The sequence below is a fragment of the Hyla sarda genome, chromosome 7 (assembly GCF_029499605.1).
Source record: "Hyla sarda isolate aHylSar1 chromosome 7, aHylSar1.hap1, whole genome shotgun sequence".
Taxonomy (NCBI): domain Eukaryota; kingdom Metazoa; phylum Chordata; class Amphibia; order Anura; family Hylidae; genus Hyla; species Hyla sarda.
Window position 1 is genome coordinate 144,102,182 of NC_079195.1, and position 22,552 is coordinate 144,124,733.

General features: G+C 43.0%; 1 protein-coding gene and 1 long non-coding RNA gene across 3 annotated transcripts in view; one reads left to right on the forward strand and one right to left on the reverse strand.

The window, feature by feature from the left end:
• Positions 1–22,552, forward strand: part of LOC130282569 (uncharacterized) — a 148,231-nt gene that overhangs the window by 31,880 nt on the left and 93,799 nt on the right. For both annotated transcript variants that reach the window (XR_008846452.1, XR_008846451.1), the window contains one exon: positions 476–568. This is a non-coding gene — a long non-coding RNA (uncharacterized LOC130282569). The remainder of the gene's footprint in view (positions 1–475; positions 569–22,552) is intronic.
• Positions 1–22,552, reverse strand: part of GHITM (growth hormone inducible transmembrane protein) — a 71,621-nt gene that overhangs the window by 5,680 nt on the left and 43,389 nt on the right. The window contains exons 6-8 of the mRNA XM_056530931.1: positions 6,719–6,827; positions 5,536–5,724; positions 5,053–5,224 (exon numbers count right to left, since the gene is read on the reverse strand). Of these exons, the coding sequence (XP_056386906.1) occupies positions 5,053–5,224; positions 5,536–5,724; positions 6,719–6,827 (470 nt within the window). The remainder of the gene's footprint in view (positions 1–5,052; positions 5,225–5,535; positions 5,725–6,718; positions 6,828–22,552) is intronic.

Here is a 22,552-nt window from a genome sequence, read left to right on the forward strand (position 1 = left end):
GTCAGTACGATTATGGCAATACCCATTTTATGTCGCTTTCCTTTTTTGAGCAAAATTCATTTTCTGCCATTCATTTTCCAAGAGCCGTAATTTTTTTTTTTTCGTCCGACGCCATTGAGTAAGGGCTTATTTTTGCGGGATGAGCTGTACTTTTCATGGGTATCATTTTTGTGCCAAGTGCTACCTTTTGATCTTTTTTATTCCGCTATTTGTACCAAAATTGGCGAATGTTGCGCTTTTTTGATTTTTTTTTTTTTTACGGTGTTCACCGTGCGGGATAATTTACATTATAGTTTTATAGTTCACGTCATTACGGACGTGGCAATACCCAATATGTATATGATTTGTGTTTTTGATCTTTTTTGGTGATAATGCAGGGCTTTTATTGGGAAAGGGGCATTTTTCATATTTTTTTTACACTTCATACTTTTATTGAAGAACTTATTTTATTTTTTATTTTTTACACTTTTTACAGGTTATGGTTCATTGCGTCTCGCAGTGCATAGCAACGACGCAGGGGATGCCACACCGGAGGCCAGAAGCAGTGCGGACCCGACCCCGGCAACAGGTAATTATACAACCGGAGGTGGGGGAGGCAACGGGGCAGCGGCGCCGGCAATGGGTGCCGCTGCCCCGTCTCTCCCCCTGTCTATCGGCGCCGCTGCCCCATTGCCAGCGCCAGGCAATGGGGCAGCGGCGCCGATAGCCAGGGGGAGAGAAGGGGTAGCGGCGCAGATAGCCAGGGGGAGAGAAGCGGCGGCAGCAGGGCTCTAGACCCCAGGAAAGGCAGGGGGAGAGAAACGGGCAGCGACAGGCCTCTCTCCCCCTGCCTTTGCTGGGGGATTCTGCGGGGTCAGAAACAGTGTATTGGGGTATACACATGCACCCTCATTTTACCAAGGATATTTGGGTAAAAAAAAATTTTTTACCCAAATATCCTTGGTAAAATGAGGGTGCGTGTTATAGGCCGGTGCGTGGTATACCCCGATAAATATGGTATGTCTGTGGATCATCATTTCTACAGGGGGATGAGAGTTAAACACTGAGTGCTAGGTCACATCGGACAATAACCGAAAATAAAAGAAATACAAAATATAAATAAATTGGTGAACAAAAGTTGACATTGTCCATACAACTGTACTCATGCCTGGAATATGCGGATTTTTGTTCTTACCTCATATGTGAATAATAGTCAATGTGAACAGTGCGCCAAGATGCATGGGCTGAACATATGAATTATGTCACAGAAACTTGAAAACTACGATGTTCTTTCATCTGAACAAGGTTCAATCAATAAATTAACTTTGAGACGTTTTGTGACAGAGTATTTGGTCACTTTTATGGAGTAATACACTCCATGACACTGGTGGCAGTTATTTGATAAGTAATATTTTTTTCGCTTTATATTTTAAAAAGGATGGAATAAAGTTTAAAAAAAATTTTAAGGTTCGCAAATCTTTCTCACATTTTTCCCCCCCAAATTTTTATGGGAGACCTAACCTTTGTTAGTGGACATAACCACTATACACTGCTATAATATTATAATTATATACATATTCTTTTAATTTATTTATTTTTTCATTGAAATTATGTTGTAAAAAACAAAAACACACAAGATTCTGCAAAATGTTATGATTTGCATAACATATATACACACACACACACACATATACACACATACATACATAGATGCAAATCAAAAAATGCTGCAGTATCTTGTAATACCTTTTTTATTGGACTAACAGAATTTTGGAGAGACAAGCTTTCGGGATTACTCCCTTTATCAAGTCCAAAGCAAATCTAAGCTCACAAGCAGAAGACACAGGTTACATCTCACAAATATGCAGGAGATGAGACAATAGATGTGAAGGATTATGGGCCATAAATTGTCCTGTTAAAAGAACATAGACTGAATAGATAAGAATGAGAAAAAGGGAGGGAGGAGGGGAGAGACTGTAATTAAGCAGGACAAAGTGAGATGCACAGGAGAATACAGTTATAGCACAGGTTATGAGACATTTTGATAAGATAAAAAGCTCAAATCCATATTGAGTCCCCTGTTTTTGGAATAAAAAAAATAAAAAACTCCATACATGACCTTACAATCAAGATACTGAGAGGGAATAAAAAAAAATAAAAAATAAAACACACACACACACACACACACACACACACACACACACACACACGACATTTCAAGCTAAAATGATACTGCTTTTTGATTCCATAAATAGGGCACTCAATGTGGATGTATCTTATTCTGTTTTGCATCTCACTTTGTCCTGCTTAATTACCAGTCTCTCCCCTTCTCCCTCCTCCCTCTCCCTTTTTCTCATCCTTATCTATTTAGTCTATGTTCCTATAACATGACAATTTATGGCCCATCATAGTATAGTATAGTATAATGCTCCACATCTATTGTCTTATATTTGTGAGATGTAACCTGTGTCTTCGGCTTGTGAGCTTAGATTTGCTTTGGACTTGAGAAAGAGGAATCCTGAAAGCTTGTCTCTACAAAATTCTGTTAGTCCAATAAAAAAGGTATTACAAGATACTGCAAAAATGTTTGATTTGCATCTGCATCACTGGACTAATAAGGCTACTCAAATTTACTATAGTTTATATAGCACATACAGTCATGGCCGTAAATGTTAGCACCCCTGAAATATTTCTAGAAAATGAAGTTTTTCTCGCAGAAAAGGATTGCAGTAACACATGTTTTGATCTACACATGTTTATTCCCTTTGAGTGTATTGGAACCAAAATAGGGAGGGATTAAAAAAAAAAAAAAAATTGGACATAATGTCAAACCAAACTCCAAAAATGGGCTGGACAAAATTATTGCCATGCTTAAGGACACAGGGTGTACATGTAGTTAAGGACACAGGGCGCACCTGTACGCCCGTGGGAATTTCGGTCCCCGCCGCATGCCGGGTGGGGCCCGGGATGCCTGCTGGAATCATTCAGCAGGCACACCGTGCAAACCCCTAGGGGGGGTCCTGAGACAGGCGATTTGCGGCAATTCCGGGTCAATCGGGTCTCTGGTGACCTGGTAAAAAAAGGGTGATTGAGGCTGTCCGAGACAGCCCCATTCACCCTTACCCAGCAGGAGTGAGGTGGCACGGGTGCCACCCCACGATCACGTGATTGATCGGTCGGAACGACCGACCTATCACTACCCTGCTGGGCAGTGATCGGGGCGGCGATGCTCTTTCTCTTCTGAGCATTGTAGTTTGCCTGCAGAGCACTTTACATCCACATATGGGGTATTTCCATACTCAGAAGTAATGGGGTTACAAATTTTGCAAAGCTTTTTCTCCTATTACCCCTTGTGAAAATGATAAACTTGGGTTAACACCAGTATTTTAGTGGAAATTTGTCAAACACCTGTGGGGTGTTAAGGCTCACCGTACCCCTTGTTAAGTTCCTTGAAAGGTGTAGTTTCCAAAATAGTATGCCATGTTTTTTTTTGCTGTTCTGGCACCAAAGGGGCTTTCTAAAATGTGACATGCCCCCTAAAAACCATTTCAGCAAATTTCCCTCTCCAAAATCCCATTGTCGCTCCTTTCCTTCTGAGCCCTCTACTGCGCCCGCTGAACACTTTACATACACATGGAGGTATTTCCTTACTCAAGAGAAATTTGGTTACAAATTTTGGGGAGCTTTTTCTCCTTTTACCCCTTGTAAAATTTCAAAAACTGGGTCTACAAGGACATGCAAGTGTAAAACATGAAGATTAAAAATTTTCTCCTTCACTTTGCTGCTATTTCTGTGAAACACCTAAAGGGTTAACACACTTTCTGAATGTGATTTTAAATACTTTGAGGCGTGAATTTTTTATAATGGGGTCATTTATGGGGTATTTCTAATATGAAGGCCCTTCAAATCCACTTCAAACCTGAACTGGTCCCTGAAAAATTCCTATTTTGACCCGTATCCGGTTTTCTGATGGACCTCAAAACGTTGTATACTACACTTTGAGGTCCAGTCAGAAAACTGGATACGGGTCAAAAATGAGCCGACCGGTGTAAAACGGTGACTGGACGGCTCATTTAAGTCAATGGATTTCAGTGCCGGTCCGGCTGGGGTACGGGAGCGCACGGTTTTCCCATCCCCAGCCGGATCAGGCACCAGTACAGTGTGCATGCACCCTAACGCAAGTTCATTTTGGCAAAATGTAGTCTTGCTTTTTTATGTCTGTGTCAGCAGTGGGGTCCTCCTGGGTCTCCTGCCATAGCGTTTCATTTAAATGTTGACGGATAGTTTGTGCTGACACTGATGCTCCCTGAGCATGCAGGACAGCTTGAATATCTGTGGAACTTGTTTGGGGCTGCTTATCCACTGTCCGGACTATCTTGCATTGACACCTTTCATCAATTTTTCTCATCCGTCCATGCCCAGGGAGATTAGCTACAGTGCCATGGGTTGGAAATTTTTTTTATCATGTTGTGCACTGTGGACAGAGGCAAATCAACATATCTGGAAATGGACTTTTAACCTTGAGAATGTTGATATTTGTCCACAAAAAGACGTCATCAAGGAAGTTCTTTTCTCCTCTTTCTGTTGTCCATGCTTCGTGTGGCACACACAGACACAATGCAAAAACTAAGTGAACTTCTCTTTTTAATTTTCTTTAAGGTGTAATTTTTATATTGCCCGCACCTGTTACTTGCCCCAGGTGAGTTTAAAGGAGCATCACATGCTTGAAACAATCTTATTCATCCACAATTTTGCAATTATCCAATAATTTTGTCCAGACCATTTTTGGAGTTTGGCGTGACATTATGTCTAATTAGCTTTTTTTGGAGTTTGTCGTGACATTATGTCTAATTTTCTTTTTTTCCCCTCTTTTTTGGTTTAGTTCCAATACACACAAAGTGAATAAACAAGTGTATAGCAAAAAACACGTGTTACTGCAATCCTTTTCTGTGAGAAACACTTCATTTTCTAGAAAAATGTCATGGGTCCCAAAAACATTTACGACCATGGCTGTATGTATAAATAACATTATATATTATTTTTTTATTTAGATAAAATTACTAGAATACTTACGAATTTATAGGGTCATATTTCACCATACCATACATAGGAGTAGTCTCGGCACGTTTTATGACTTTCTGTGTGTCATACAAAAGGAACATGCCAAAGAGAACTAAACCTCCATACACTGCAACAGAATAAAGTCCGGCACCAAGTACTGTTGTGGGAGGAAGGAATGCACTGCCTAAAAATTATAAAAAAACTTAAATTATTCGTTATAGTATACATTTTCCTTTATAGACAACAAAAAATATTCCCCTGAGAATCTAGGGGCAGTATTAAGTATTGTTATTTCAGTTTAACCTTTATTTAGTTATTTTTTATTTATTTTTTATTTCCAAGCAACAAATATACACGTCTATGAGGACTAGAGAAAAGGGGGGGAAAAAATATAAAACAAAACAAGACACCTCCTTTCCTTAGGTAAACAAACCTACTTCGTATAAAAGAACATATGCCTTTAGGGTGGAGATTTCATTTTATGCAAGTACGTACCAATTGAGGAAACCAGAACCAGGCCCAAACCGATACCAAGCGGAGCACCCATATTCAAAAACTTTTCACTTGGGGCACACATGGCTACAGTTGAGAGACCACCTACAATACCTGCTGTGTACCATGCAGCTTTGATAAGCAGAGGGCCACCAAGTAAGGTTAATGGGGCAACCACTGCTCCCATGACACCTGTAGAAAACAAATGAAAGCAAGAATTAGCTTAAAAATTACAATAAAAGTAAAAACTACTAAAAAGACTGTTCATTTTTTTTCTGATAATTCAATAGGGGGAAGAAAGGGTAGCAAGAATTGGAGACTTTATCAAGTTAACCTGTCACCGGTACTGCAATTCCCATTTAACAAAAAATAAATAAAATACACTTGAGGATAGTTCCATCAGATGCAAAGACTTTACTTATGACATTACATTACACTTTTTACCCTCTGCTAAAGAGCAATAGAGGCATTTATATATGCTTAAATAGGCACTGTCAGATACAAAAAAAAATTATATGTTGTACATCTTGGCAAAACATTACCCTTCTAATACACTTCATAAGAAAATGTTATTTCCTTTTAATAGAAATCATGGCTTTGTCCAAGCTGAAGCACAGGCATGGACAAAGTCCAGTAAATGAGGGTGGGCTAGTACTCAGTGCTCTCTCCTGTCTGATAGGACAGGAGAGAGCACAGAGGAGTGCTATCAGACAGGAGAGAGGGCAGAGGAGTCCTATCAGACAGGAGAGAGCACAGAGGCATGCTAGCCCACCCCCTCACTTACTGGACGTTGTCCATGCCTGTGCTTCAGCTTGGACAAAGCAATGATTTTATAATCAGTTATTTCTTTAAAAAAATAAAAATAAACATTTTCTTATGAAGTATATTAGAAAAGTTTGTTTTGCCAAGATGTACAACATATAAAAAAAAATTTGGAATCCGAGAGTGCCAATTTAAGGTGAGTAGTTAGACTGCAGAAAGTGTGTTATACACAAGGCCCTGCTCGGGGTCTCTTTTTCTACACAATACTATACAAATAGTCTACTAAACAAATAGTCCTTTTGGTAAGGTTTTAAAAATAAAGGTAGTGATTGTATTGATCACACAGGAATATGTTTACAATAAAGTATAGAGAAAAGTAATAACAGGATCTCTTCACTACTATGGCTTATGTGTCCCACTTTACCTGCATGCAACATCCAAGCCAGATGCTTAGCTCCAGGACTCTGATCATAGGATATTGACCTAACCAGCATGCCAGCGCCTATCATAGCTGCAAATGTTGCACCAATGGCCTGAGAAACAACAAATACACATTAGTTATGTCCAGAATATACAAGTACACATCAGCAAAAGTTATATAGATAGAACCTGTGTACCAGCACACATCCCCTGTAATAAACTTCCATACCTGAAAAAAAAGTTACAGTGGTAACTCAAGTTACAATATTAATTGGCTGGTTACCCAAAAGAAATATGGCAAAAAGAAATATCTGAAACCCTTTATCATATGGGCAGTATAAAACACCAACATTATAGACCATAATGAAACAATACTCAATACAAATCAAAGCTATTTTTATTGAGATACAAAAATCCATAAAAACAATGAAAAAAATAAACATGCAATAAGTAAGTACAAAAGAATACTCAGAAGAGTAGTGAGTGAGAGCAATAATAAAAAGATCACATAATAGTGCGGGTGTATATAAGGACATGCATCATGTCATTATGCTGAAAGCATATATAGCGTGGCGACTGAAAGCTAAGATATATTGCCATTTGCATTTGTCATTTTATCCACAAGTAGGATATATCTAAGGCACAGGAATGCCACAGTAAAAGTCACAGAAGAAACCTGTAACAATGGCCTTAACTCTGATGGTACAGAGAAACAGAAAGGACACAAGCACTGCTACAAAATACCTGCAAGATCCATGATCCCTGACAAAGCCGTGTTGTGAAAATCCGTTTGGGGTTGGAGGTGAGAGGTTTTTCCAATAGGGTGCATTGGTCATGTATCTTGCAGGTATTTCGTAGCAGTGCTTGTGTCCTCTCTGTTTCTCTGTACCATCAGAGTTACAGCCATTGTTACAGTCACAGGTTTTTTCTGTAACTTATACTGTGGCATTCCTGTACCTTAGATATATCCTATTTGTGGATATATTGCCATTTGCATTTGTCATTCTATCTTAGCTTTCAGCCGCCACGCTACATTTGCTTTCAGCATAATGACATTATGATGCATGTCCTTATATACACCCGCACTATCATGTGATTTTTTATTATTGCTCTCACCCCCTACTCTGAGTTCTCTTGTACCTACTTATTGTATTTTTTATAATTGTGTTTTTATGGATTTTTGCATTTCAATAAAAATTGCTTTCATTTGTATGAGTATTGTTTCATTATGGTCTATAATGTTTGTGGAATATTAATTGGTTCCAGGATGACCATTGTACGTTAAGACTATAGCTCAATAGAAACCTGGTAATTGGTCCTGAAGCCCCAATGTGTCATCCAAAAATAGGAAATATAGGTAGATAAATAATACAGATATAAGCAAGTCCTTACGTATAAAAAGTAAGGAAGAGCTTGCATTTGTTATCCGTTAGGGGCTATTCTTCGTTCTTTATGGTATGCTGAAGCTATATTTTTTTGCTATGATAAAAAGATTTTGTACTTGCTTTAAAGTCTCTTTCTTGTAGCCTTCATTGGGGGACACCTATACTGATGGGGTATATTCTCTTGCCACTAGGAGGTGCTGACATTAGGGAGAAAAAAAAAGTCAGCTTCTTCCTGGAAGTGAGGTAATCAGTTTTGTCACAAAGCAGTAGGAGAAGCCAACAAAGAACAAATCCGAAAGGACCAGAGAAAAGAATCCTGGATGAGAAAAAATGGAAAAGATCATCGGGACAAAAATTGAAGAAATAGGTGGGTGCGGTGTCTCCCCAATAAAGGCTATGAGAAAGATTTTACTGTGAGTACAAACACAAAAAAATAATCTCCTTTTCTCGGTCGCTCTTCATTGGGGAACCTATACTGATAGGACGTACCAAAGCAGTCTCCTAGGGGTGGGAAAAACAACCACCAGAGAAAGGGAATCAGTTCAGAGACAGAACTCACGTGTCCGCAAGGCCTGCGGACGATATCCCAGGCAAAAACAACCGAGGCCCAGGAACTAAGCTCCCGGAAGATCCATGTAGATGGACTAGGACATCAAAGGAAGGGACCGTCCTCTGTAGAGACTCAAGACACACAGGCCATATAGAGAGACAAGAAAAAGTTGATTAGGAAGAAAGATGGTCCGGCACCATCCCAGCAGCAGATAGGAACAACTCCAAGGAACACAGAACCAGACAGATGGCCAGCCCGGCTGGGAAACAAGAATGGAAAAAGGGCACAAGAGAGCCCCATCCAGAGGCAAACCGATTCAAGAGAACATGGCAGAAAAACTGCAGGGAGAGCAGCGTATGCCTGAGCAGAAGGCGAGCACAGGAGGTGGAGACCAGAAAACCACAGGAAAAAAAAGAAGGAAGACGGAAACCGGCTGTAGAGAGGTCAAAGACCTGAACAGTTGCAGACCCAAAACTCCTGTCCCTGGGGCCCGCCATGAGCACCCAGAAGGAGACAGTAGCTCGACTGGTGGAACTCAAATGTCCGGAATGCCCCCATCTCGGGAGTAAATGGACCCCGGAGGAGGAAAGGAGCGGAGTGACCCCGCGTCATATCAGGTCGGTCCCGGCGGCCATCAAAGGCCGGGACCCACGGCTAATGCCGGACATCACCTATCGTGGTGATGCCCGGTATTAACCCTTCAGACGCAGCGATCAAAGTTGACCGCCGCGTCTGAAGTGAAACCGAAAGCATCCCAGCAGCTCAGTTGGGCTGTTTGGGACTGCCGCGGCATCCAGAACAGCTTGCAGACACCAGGAAGATCCCTACCTGCCTCCTGCATGTCTGATCGCCGAATGACTGTCGAGTGGCGATATCACTGATCAATGCCATGTTAAATGCATGGCAGTGATCAGTGTAGGAAGCCAGTGTGTGCAATGTTATAGCTACTAATAACATTGGAGAGAGAAAAAAAAAAAAAGCGGAAAAATATATAAAAAAAATTATTAGGGAAGGGGGTTAAACAACATTTATTAACACATTTTATTTTTAAAAGTCAGAATCACCCCCCCCCCCTTTTTCCATTTAAAAAAAATAAACTACTATGTAAATAAGAATATAAAGGTGTGGTATCGCTGCGTGCATAAATGTCCAAACTATAAAAAAATGATGATAGAAAATATTATATATATATATATATATATATATATATATATATATATATATATATATATATATATATATATATATATATATATATATATATAAAATTTTTTTTTTTTTTTATATTGTTAAACCGCATGGCCAATGGCGTACATGTATAAAAATTCCAAAGTCCAAAATTGCATATTTTGTCACTTTATACCATGAATAATAAAATGAATAAAAAGTCCGATCAAAACAAATGGCACCGATAAAAACTTCAGATCACGACGCAAAAAATAATCCCTCATACATCCCCATATGCGAAAAAAATAAAAATAAAAAGTTATAGGGGTCAGAAGAGGAAATTTTTTAACGTATAAATTTTCCTGCATGAAGTTATGATTTTTTCCAGAAGAACGACATAATCAAACCTATACAAGTAGGGTATCATTTTAACCGTATGGACCTACAGAATAAGGATAAGGTGTCTTTTACCGAAAAATGCACTGCGTAGAAACAGAAGCCCCCAAATTTACAAAATAGCATTTTTTCCCTTCAATTTTGTCCACAATTATTTTTTTTCCCCCATTTTGCAGTGGATTTTTGGGTAGAATGACTAATGTCACTGCAAAGAAGAATTGGTGGCGCAAAAAATAAGACAATATTGATTTTTAGGTGGAAAATTGAAAAAGGGTTATGATTTTTAAAAAGGTAAAGAGGAAAAAAAACGAAAATGCAAAAACTGAAAAACGCTGAGTGCTCAACCTGTTCAGGACCCAAGACGTATGCATACGTCTTGGGACCCTGGTACTTAAGGACCCAGGACGCATGCATACGTCCTGAGCCATTCTGGTCTCCGGCGCTCACCGGGCAGAGATCGGAAGCGGATGCCTGCTGAAATCGTTCAGCAGGCATCCAGGGCAAACGCCGAGGGGGGCCATGTAGGCCCCACCCCCCATGTCGGCGATCACTGCAAATCGCTGCTGAAATCACAACAGCGATCTGCGGCGATACCGGGCTGATCGGGTCTCTGGGACCCGACTGCCCGGTAATTTTGCATGATCCCGGTTGTCACAGACAGCCAAGACCATGCTGGAGTATAGGAGCGAGGTGGCAAGCCTGCCACCTCCTCCTATCCCCTGCGATCCGTCGGTTAGCTAACCGACCAATCATGTTGGGAGTTTTGCAACAGCTGGAGGCACCCTCTTTGGGAATCACTGGCGTAGAATACCCCTATGTCCACCCCTATGCAAATCCCTAATTCAGGCCTCAAATGCACATGACGCTCTCACTTTGGAGCCCTGTGGTATTTCAAGGCAACAGTTTAGGGCCACATATGGGGTATTTCTGTACTCGGGAGAAATTGCCTAACAAATTTTGGGGGGGCTTTTTCTCCTTTCACCCCTTATGAAAAGGTGAAGTTGGGGTCTTCACAAGCATGTTAGTGTAAACATTTTTATTTTATTTTTTACACTAACATGCTGGTGTTGCCCTATACTTTTCATTTTGACTTGAGGTAAAAGGCAAAAAAGTTTCTCCCGACTACGGAGATACCCCATATGTGGGCGCAAAGTGCTCTGGGGGTGCACAACAAGGCCCAAAAGGGAGAGTGCCCCATGTACATTTGAGGCGATTTGCACAGGGGTTTTGACCAATGCAAAAAAAAAAAAATCATGTGACCGCATTTCAGAAACTACAACCCTCACGGAATGTAATGAGGGGTGCAGTGAGAATTTACACTCCACTGGTGTCTGACAGATCTTTGGAACAGTGGGCTGTGCAAATTAAAAATTATGTATAGCCCACTGTTCCAAACATCTGACAGACACCAGTGGGGGATAAATGCTCACTGTACCACTTGTTACGTTCCTCAAGGGTTCTAGTTTCCAAAATGGTATGCCATGTGGGGGTTATTTTGCTGTCCCGGCACCATAGGGGCTTCCTAAATGCGACATGCCCCCAGAGCAAAATTTGCTCTCAAAAAGCCAAATATGACTCCTCTTCTGAGCATTGTAGTTCGCCCATAGTGCACTTCAGGTCAACTTATGGGGTACCTCCATACTCAAGAGATGGGGTTACACATTTTGGGGGGTATTTTCTGCTATTAACCCTTGCATAAATGTGAAATTTGGGGGGGGAACACACATTTTAGTGAATTTTTTTTTTTTTACATGTGCAAAAGTTGTAAAACCCCTGTGGGGTATTAAGGCTCACTTTATTCCTTGTTATGTTCCTCAAGGGGTCTAGTTTCCAAAATGGTATGGCATGTGTTTTTTTTGCTGTTCTGCACCATAGGAGCTTCCTAAATGCAACATGCCCCCCAAAATCCATTTCAGAAAAAATGTACTCTCCAAAATCCCCTTGTGCTCCTTCGCTTCTGAGCCCTCTACTGCGCCTACTGCATCTGCCGAACACTTTACATAGACATATGAGGTATGTGCTTACTCGAGAGAAATTGGGCTACAAATTATACATATAAATTGTCTCCTTTTACCCCTTGTACAAATTCAAAAATTGGGTCTACAAGAAAATGCTAGTGTAAAAAATTAAGATTGTGAATTTTCTCCTTCACTTTGCTGCTATTCCTGTGAAACACTTAAAGGGTTAAAACACTGACTGTCATTTTGAATACTTTGAGGGGTGCAGTTTTTATAATGGGATCATTTATGGGGTATTTCTAAGATGAAGACCCTTCAAATCCACTTCAAACCTGGAAAATAGTGAGTTTGAAAATTTTGTGAAAAATTGGAAAATTGCTGCTGAACTTTGAAGCCCTATGGTGTCTTCCAGAAGTAAAAACATGCCAACTTTATGATGCAAACATAAAGTAGACATATTGGCCCTCATTTACTTAGAAAATCGGGTTGTAAGTCTATGTTACTTTCTTACCCGACTGCTTTTTTCCCCTGGTATTTATTATTATGTCGCATCCTGTTTGTCGCACGTGGGTTTTGTTGGTTTTGGTTTCCAACTCCTCTGAGTTGCCGGGAAAAAAATCCACAACAATTCAACAAATTCGGGTTGGAAACCTTTATAAATACGTGGGAAAGCTCACAAATGTCGGGTTACGCCCCTTTTTCGGGTTTGGGAGAATCCACATCGGGCCCGTCGGGAAAAAATGTTGCATCATGTAGCAGACTGGCGCACGATGTCTGCGACATGTCGCAGACAAAGATGCGCCAAAAAAAAAAAAAACGACAAAACAAGTCGGGTTTAGAATAGTAAATGAGGGCCATTGTATATGTGAATTAAAAAAAAAAAAAAATAAAAAAAAGTTATTTGGAATATCCATTTTCCTTACAAGCAGAGAGCTTCAAAGTTAGAAAAATGCAACATTTTCTAATTTTTCATCAAATTTTGGGATTTTTCACCAAGAAAGGATGCAAGTTACCACAAAATTTTACCACTATGTTAAAGTAGAATATGTCACGAAAAAACAGTCTCGGAATCAGAATGATGACTAAAAGCATTCCAGAGTTATTAATGTTTAAAGTGACAGTGGTCAGATGTGCAAAAAATGGCCGGGTCCTAAGGTGTAAAATGGCCGGGTCCTTAAGGGGTCATCCAGGATTTTTTTTTTAAATTTTTTTCAATATCAACTGGCTCCAGAAAGTTAAACAGATTTGTAAATCACTTCTATTAAAAAAATCTTAATCCTTTCAGCACTTACGAGCTTCTGAAGTGGAGTTGTTCTTTTCTGTCTAAGTGCTCTCTGATGACACGTGTCTCGGGAACCTCCCAGTTTAGAAGCAAATCCCCATAGCAAACCTCTTCTACTCTGTGCAGTTCCCGCGACAAGGAGAGATGTCAGCAGGGAGCACTGTTGCCAGACAGAAAACAACAACTCAACTTCAGCAGCTGATAATTATTGAAAGGATTAAGATTTTTTTTATAGAAGTAATTTACAAATCTGTTTAACCCCTTAACAACAATAGACGTAAATGTACGTCATGGTGACGTGGTACTTAGCGCACCATGATGTACATTTACGCGCCGCCATGATCGCGAGTCCCGGAGCGGTGCTCGGGTCATGCCCGGCAGGTCCCAGCTGCTTTCAGCAGCCAGGGACCCGCCGGTAATGGCGGACATCCGCGATTGCACGGATGTTTACCATTAACCCCTCAGATGCCGTGATCAATACAGATCACAGCATCTGCAGCAGTGCGGTACTTTGAATGGATGATCGGATTGCTCGCAGTGCTGCTGCGGCAATCTGGTCATCCAGCATGGCAGCCGGAGGTCCCCTCACCTGGCTCTGGCCGTCTCCCGGGGTCTTCTGCTCTGGTCTGAGATCGAGCAGACCAGAGCAGAAGATAACCGATGATACTGAGCAGTGACGTGTCCTATACATAGCACTGAACAGTATTAGCAATCAACTGATTGCTATGAATAGTCCTCTACGGAGACATAAAAAGTGTAAAAAAAAAAATAAAAAAAAAGTGAAAAATCCCCTCCCCAAATAAAAAAGTAAAAACGACCGTTTTCCCATTTTACCCCCCAAAAAGCATTAAAATACACATCTTTGGTATCGCCGCATGCGTAAGAGTCTGAACTATTAAAATATATTGTTAATTATCCTGTATGGTGAACGGCGTAAACTTAAAAAAAAAATTAAGTACAAAATTTATGCTTTTTTGTCACATTTTATTCATAATTTTTTTTCATAAAAAGTAAAACCGAAGCAAAAGTGGTACTGATAAAAACTACAGATCATGGCGCAAAAAATGAGCCCTCATATTGCCCCATATACGGAAAAATTTGAAAGTTATAGGTGGTCAAAATAGGGCAATTTCAAACATACAAATTTTGTTAAAATGGTTTGAGTTTTTTTTTTTTTTTTTAAGCGGGACAATTATAGAAAAGCATATACCGTATTAAGCGGCGTATAACACGCACCCCCATTTTAACAGGGAAATTTAAGTAAAAAAAAATTTAATGTAAAATAAATGACTGACTAAATGCCACTTCATCCCCTTCAACTTCATTTTCTTCTGCACCTCAGTTTGGTTCTGTCCCCTTCAGTGCCACATTATTCCTTCCCTTTCATCAGTCCCTGTGCCACATTTACCCCTCTCATTGCCACCCCCCATGTCTCATCATCTCCCCATGACTCATCATTTCCCCGTCATAGACCACCACTAGCCATACAGACATTAAGCATTTAGTGCCTCCCCCACCATCATTTCCCCGTCTCATCATGTCCCCCATCATTCCCCCCCTCATCATCCCCCCACCCTGTCTCATCATGTCCCTCATCATTCCCCCACCCAGTCTCATCATGTCCCCCATCATCATCCCCCCACCCTGTCTCATGTCCTTCATCATTCCCCCACCCTGTCTCATCATGTCCCCCATCATTTCCACTCATCATCCCCCCACCCTGCCTCGTCATCCCCCCCACATCATTTCCCCCTGTCTCACCCCCCCCCCCTCATCATTTCCCCGTCTCATCACCCCCCCCCCCCCCCCCATCATCCTCCTATGGCATTATCAGTGGTCTTCAGCCTGCGGACCTCCAGATGTTGCAAAACTACAACTCCCAGCATGCCCGGACATCCAACTGCTGTCCGGGCATGCTGGGAGCTATAGTTTTGCAACATCTGGAGGGCCGCAGGTTGAAGACCACTCTTCCCCTTTCCTTACTTGTCTGCGCTTTGGCTGTCTTGCGGGCTGCGGGGTCAGTGAAGCAGATGAGTTACGTCCTCTCCCGGCTTCTCTGTGCAGCTTAAAGGATGTCACTTTTCGGTGGCGACTACAGGAAATGAAGTGATGCCGCGCAGAGAAGCCGGGAGAGGACGCAAGACCTGACGAAGCACAGACAGGTAAGGAAAAAAAACAAAACTATAAAAAGCAGGGAAAGGGGGAATGATGAGGGAGGGGGAATGATGAGGGAGGGAGGGAAAATGAAAAGTGAAACTCACTTGTCTCCCGCACGTTCCACAGGTACTGGTGTGGTGGATTGTGCAGGAGACGCTGATTAAAAGGCCGGGCAGATCTGGGCAAGGTAGGGCTCATTTAAAACAGCATCTCCCGCACTATCCACCACACTAGTACCTGTGGATAGTGCGGGAGAAAACAAGTGACAGTGCGGGGAGGAGATGCCGCTGGTCACTGATTTAAAGTGGGCGCGGCCGTGCTGTTAATACTTAACAAGCAGACGCTGCTGCGGCCGCTTTAAAATCAGTGACCAGAAGACTTATCGGCGTATAACACACAGGCAGACTTTTTGCCTTAAAGTTTTAAAAGTGCGTGTTATACGCCGATAAATACGGTAATCATGGGTATCATTTTAATCGTATTGACCCACAGAAGAAAACATGTCATTTTTACCGGAAAGTGTACAGCGTGAAACAAAACCTTCCAAAATTTGCTAAATTGCAGTTTTCAATTTTCCCACATAAATAATATTTATTGGTTGCACCATACATTTTATGGTAAAATAAGTGATGTAATTACAAAGTACAATTAGTGACGCAAAAAATAAGCCCTCATATGGGTCTGTGGATGGAAATATGAGTGTTATGATTTTTAGAAGGAGAGGAGGAAAAAACGAAAATGCAAAAATAAAATTGGTCTGGTCCTTAAGGCCAAAATGGGCCTGGTCCTTAAGGGGTTAACTTTCTGGAGCCAGTTGATATATTAAAAAAAAAATATATATATAAAAACTTAAGGGGTTAAAAGGGGGCATTCCGAAACACCGGAGCGACTGATATGGAAACTGGAGGTGCCCGAGTCACCTCGAAGACTTACACCTGACGAGTAAGGAAACAAAAACGTCCACAAAACACGCCAGGCGACAAACTTCCATGTCGAGACATGAAGTGCAGTCCAGAAAGACCGCCCCACAAATTGGATCGCGGAGAAGTCTGGGCCGGATCACTACACATGCCAGAGACCGCAACCATCACCAAGGCCCAAAGAAACGGGAGAGCCGCCTGAAAAAAAAAAAAAAAAATAATTAAAAAAAAAAGGCACGAAAATAAAATAGCCACAACATCCTAGGACAGGGTCCAAGTCAAGGAGAGTAACCAGTCTTGGACCCCAATGGTCTGAGCGGACCAGAGCGGGAACGGAGGGGGAAAAAAAACAAAAAGGAAACCCAGCTGGGACTCTCAGGTTCTGGGCACAGGAAGGTTACACCAGAAGACTATGGTGTCAAAGCAGCGCAACTGACACTGTCAAAAGGGAAAGAACACACCCTTCCAGGAGATTGTGCCGAGGGAGGAGAGCAAGGGTAGGACCCAAACAACAGACAGTGGCTAGAATGGTGTCGCCATACCATACATGATTACATAAACTCCAACAGTGGAGAGTACCAAGACTGCGTGAGAGCCAGCCTGCTATCATGGGCAGTAAGCAAACAAGCTGACAGCAAAAAACCAGGGCCCAGCCAGGTACCCCACCTATATAGTGGGAAAAGAGAGATGGCTCTCGGCAGCAGAAAGTGCTTAACAAAATAGTCCCCCTAGTGGAGGGGAAAACAAGGGGTGGTAGAGATAAAACTCAGGTACTGACCATGCCAATCTCCCTGAACCCCGTACCCCCTGTGGAAGGGGGATTGTCAAAGTGTGCCAGACACTGTAGGAGCAGGGAAATGCCGCCCTACAGCTACGGGACACAGTGCAACAACCCATTGCGGTATGGAGGAGCCAACTTGTGTCCCCAGAGGGATCGGAATCCTGCACACTGGAGCTGGGCAAAAATACAAGACGCGACTTCAAATGCACACACACAACCAATCGCGTTGAGAGCCATTCCGGGCGATGACTAAGGCAACAGAGCAGGCGTCTGAGCATCCCTTGTCATCCAGATCACTCACCCCAGCAGTGAGGTATGGGAAACCTGTCCATGCCTGCTGCATCCCTGAGATCAGAGACAGATGGTGGCAGAAACCCTGAAGACAACACACCGCTGAACAAATACACATCCAGCTGCTGGAGAGAAGTGGACAGTCAGACAGGCCATCACTCTGCCCCTTGTCATAGGTGGTAGGTGGGGGAGGCCTAGGAGCCATGTATAGAAACCGCACCCCCTGGGAGATCGTGGGAGGCGGAGGAGCCGTGGAGCGCATCCCTGTCATCCCGTATAGGGTCCGTAGGATACGCTAGGTCACTTCATACACCGCGCACAGCAGTGGGGATAAGGAACTCCAGCTGCAGATACATCAGCCATGTGACAGGCAGCGGAGGGAACCATGCAGACCACTGTCTGGCTTACTGGTATGGGTCCATAGTAGACAACGGGTCATTCCTTCAGACACTTTGCACAGCAGTGAGGTACCAGAACTCCTGTCGTAGATAAATCAGCTATGTGATGAGTGACAGGAGGCGGAGGAAACCACGCAGACCACTGTCTGGCTGACTGTATGGGTCCATAGTATACAATGGGTCACTCCTCCTGACACCTTGCACCAGTAGTGGGGTACCAATTGCCAGCCACGGACACAGCAGCTGTGAGATGAGTGACAGGCGGGACTATTGTCCGGCATATTGATATCAGTTCCAGTCCATGCCCACGCAGGGATACTCCGACGGAGGCCCTGCGCTATATGTGGGGATCCAGAGCACCAGCTGCAGATGCAGTAGCCTTTGGAGAAGGGAATCATATAGTATGACATGCCAAGTACACCTCCTGGATGGGTGGCCGGCACACCTGACAGAGGAGGAACCTCAAAAGAGACCTTAGCGTCTGCCAGGAATTCAAAAGCCCTTGTACATAATAGGGGAGAATAGGCAGTGAACAAATCCCCAGTAGTTTTCAAGGGATTTTGAAATCCTTGGCAACCACCCGCAACGGCGGTTCGCATATGCTTCCTGACAGTGAGCAACAATGCAGAAATTAGGGGCGCTAGAGACATACTTTAGCCGACTCAATGTAAATTGTGTATAGCAGCTTCCCTTACAGGGTGACTGAAGCAAATAAAGCTGCCCCCAATACAGACCCTAGGAAAGGGACCCTGCAGATATTAAACTGATAAAAACATATGGCTGACAAAGGCTGTAATAGAGCGTGGTTGCCAAGGGGAGCAGCAATAGAAATAAGAGTGCAATACAATGATTGGCCACAAACGCCAAAACTCTGAGGCCAGGGGACAAGAACAGGCCGGACAGGAAGAGCTCCCGCAGCTCAAGGGGGAAGACTGTCGCTCTGACTATGGAGCACCGCCAACCTCGGCATGGTGGAGAGGCAGAGCTAAACTCCGCTTGAGGCGCACAGCGTCACGGCCACAGGTAAGCCTGGCAGTCGTAAGAAGCAGCCATGGAGCGTGCAAACCTGAAGGGGAGGCTCTGCCTGGCCTCCTTGTTTGCGCGCTGGTTCAGGGGTACAAGAAAGGCGGAGCCACAAGCCGCCATAACCACTGATCCTGAAGAGGCGGCGCTGCCTGGCCTCCTGGATCGCGTGCTGGCTCGGGAGAAGAAGGGCACAGCCATGTGCCGCCATAACCCCCTCACCCAGCGTGCTGCAGACCCCCACAGTCGGGGTAAGGAAAACAATATAGCTGGCAGAATGCAGTTCAGAGGTGAGCAGGGTACACCACCTGCAGAGGGAGCCACAGAGTCCCTTTTTAAGGAGGAAAGGGGGGGGGGTGCAATATACTCACCTGCAGACGCCATCTTATATTCACCCAGGTGTCTTCAACCAGCTTATGGCCACACTGCATCATAGCAGGCTAAGATAGCGTGGCAAGCAGGGGCAGTGGGGGACCTGGACCCAGGGTACAACCTCCAGGTGCTGGTTGTTGGCGATAAACGGTTGACGGCCCATACTCTTATGTTCCGTGCCCCTTTTTCGCACATGGGGAGAGGGGGGGGGGGGGGGGGGGAGAACAGGTAGCGCCATCGCCATGCTCCTGAACCCCCACCTGAAAAAGGTAAACAAAAGGGAGGATAAAAAACAACAGGTCTGGGAAACTCCCAGACATGTGTCTTGCCTCCTACTGACACTAGCGAAAACTGATTACCTCACTTCCAGTGGGCAAATATATCCTGACAGGTAGGAGATGACTTTTTATCCCTAGTGTCAGCGCCTCCTAGTGGCAAGAGCATATACCCCATCAATATAGGTGTCCCCCAATGAAGAGCGACCGAGAAATATGTATTTGACTATTAAGAATAAGAAAGAACTGCTGAAAGCTGCATATCACTGTCTATGTAGAGGACAGTAGCTTATTTTAGGGTCCTTAATAGTACACACAGTGTCCCAAAAAGGTGAAATGGGACACCCCCCCCCCCCCCCCCCCCCCCCACCTAGTGGGCAAAGAAGCAGCTAACCCTGGCACAGATAAAGAGTAGTACAGGACATGTACTACCTACCTGTACTGTAGGGAGGCACTACAAGACATCCAGTCAGTGCATGTACTTCAGTAACACGTGTTTTACCAGTAAAATGCTAATTTTGATTATGTTTTGCAGATCCAGATTGCCCGTAGCATTGTATGTTGTATATGGTTCCAAGTTACAATGGCCCAGAAAAGACCATTGTATGTTGAAAATATTTTATGTTGAGGCCATAGTAAGTTAAGGGACCCCTGTATTCTTAAAGCGTTCCTGTCATTTGACTATGATTTAGCAAATGTCCGGACCTACTCACCCTCTGCTAGTAAAGCCATCTAAGCACTTACTAAATTCAGGCCATTTTCACTTTGTTTTTACATCTATTCTGCTGCTCACAATGCTGGCCATCCTTAACCCCTTAAAAGGAAATCTGTCATTAGAATCACCCGCACTAAACCTGTTATACAGGCTTGTAGTGCGGGTGATCCTGATTAAAACACTTCTTACCTGGTTAAAAATGGTTCAGCGGTTCTTCAGATATCTTTATTTTTAGTTTTCTGTTATTCCCTGGCTTGGGACTCAGTGGGAGGTGTTATCATTTCGGACTCTGCTACACGTCATTCTAGCTTGGTGGAGCGGCCGCCCGGCTCATGAATATTCATGAACTTATCCTCGTAGTCTAACTCCTTTTTCTAGGTCTGGTTGGGAGGGCCGCGCATGCGCCGCATTCCGTACACCCGGAAGTGGCGTTCTCCCACTGGCTTTTCACTCATGCAGCCCGTCTTCTTACTTGTATTGGGCCGCAGCTCGAGTGAAGCCGGGGGGAGAACGTCGCTTCAGGGTGTACGGAACGCGGCGCACGCGCGGCCCTCCCCGCCAGACCTAGAAAAAGGAGTTAGACTACGAGGATAAGTTCATGAATATTCATGAGCCGGGCGGCCGCTCCGCCCAGCTAGAATGACGTGTAGCCGAGTCCGAGATGATAAGACCTCCCACTGAGTCCCAAGCCAGGGAATAACAGAAAACTAAAAATAAAGATATCTGAAGAACCGCTGAACCATTTTTAACCAGGTAAGAAGCAAGCGTTTTAATCAGGATGCGGGTGATTCTGATGACAGATTTCCTTTAAGGACCAAGACCATTTTACACCTTAGGACCCGGCCATTTTTTTGCACATCTGACCACTGTCATTTTAAACATTAATAACTCTGGATTGCTTTTAGTTATCATTCTGATTCCGAGAAAGTTTTTTCGTGACATATTCTACTTTAACATAGTGGTAACATTTTTTGGTAACTTGCATCCTTTCTTGGTGAAAAATCCCAAAATTTGATGAAAAATGTGAAAACTTTGCATTTTTTCTAACTTTGAAGCGCTCTGCTTGTAAGGAAAATGGATATTCCCAAAAAAAAATTTTTTATTCACATATACAATATGTCCACTTTATGTTTGCATCATAAAATTGACAAGTTTTTACTTTGGGAAGACACCAGAGGGCTTCAAAGTTCAGCAGCAATTTTCCAATTATTCACAAAATTTCCAAAATCACAATTTTTCAGGGATCAGTTCAGATTTGAAGTGGATTTGAAGGGTCTTCATCTTAGAAATACCCCACAAATGACCCCATTATAAAAACTGCACCCCCCAAAGTATTCAAAATGACAGTCAGCATTTTAACCCTTTAGGTGTTTCACAGGAATAGCAGCAAAGTGAAGGAGAAAATTCACAATCTTCATTTTTTACACTCGCATGTTCTTGTAGACCCAATTTTTGAATTTTTACAAGGGGTAAATGGATAAAATGTATACCTATATTTGTAGCCCAATTTCTCCCGAGTAAGCACATACCTCATATGTCTATGTAAAATGTTCGGCGGGCGCAGTAGAGGGCTCAGAAACGAAGGAGCGACAAGGGGATTTTGGAGAGTACGTTTTTCTGAAATGGTTTTTGGGGGGTATGTTGCATTTAGGAAGCCCCTATGGTGCCAGAACAGGAAAAAAAAAAAAAAAAAACACATGGCATACACTTTTGGAAACTAGACCCCTTGAGGAACGTAACAAGGAATAAAGTGAGCCTTAATACACAACAGGGGTTTCACGACTTTTGCATTTGTAAAAAAAAAAAAAAAAAAAAAAAAAAAAAAAAAACACTAAAATGTGTGTTTCCCCCTAAATTTCACATTTTTGCAAGGGTTAATAGCAGAAAATACCCCCCAAACTTTGTAACCCCATCTCCTCCGAGTATGAGGTACCCCATAAGTTGACCTGAAGCGCACTACGGGCCAACTACAATGCTCAGAAGAGAAGGAGTCATATTTGGCTTTTTGAGAGCAAATTTTGCTCGGGGGGCATGTCGCATTTAGGAAGCCCCTATGGTGCCAAGACAGCAAAATAACCCCCACATGGCATACCATTTTGGAAACTAGACCCCTTGAGGAACGTAACAAGGGGTACAGTGAGCATTTACCCCCCCACTGGTGTCTGTCA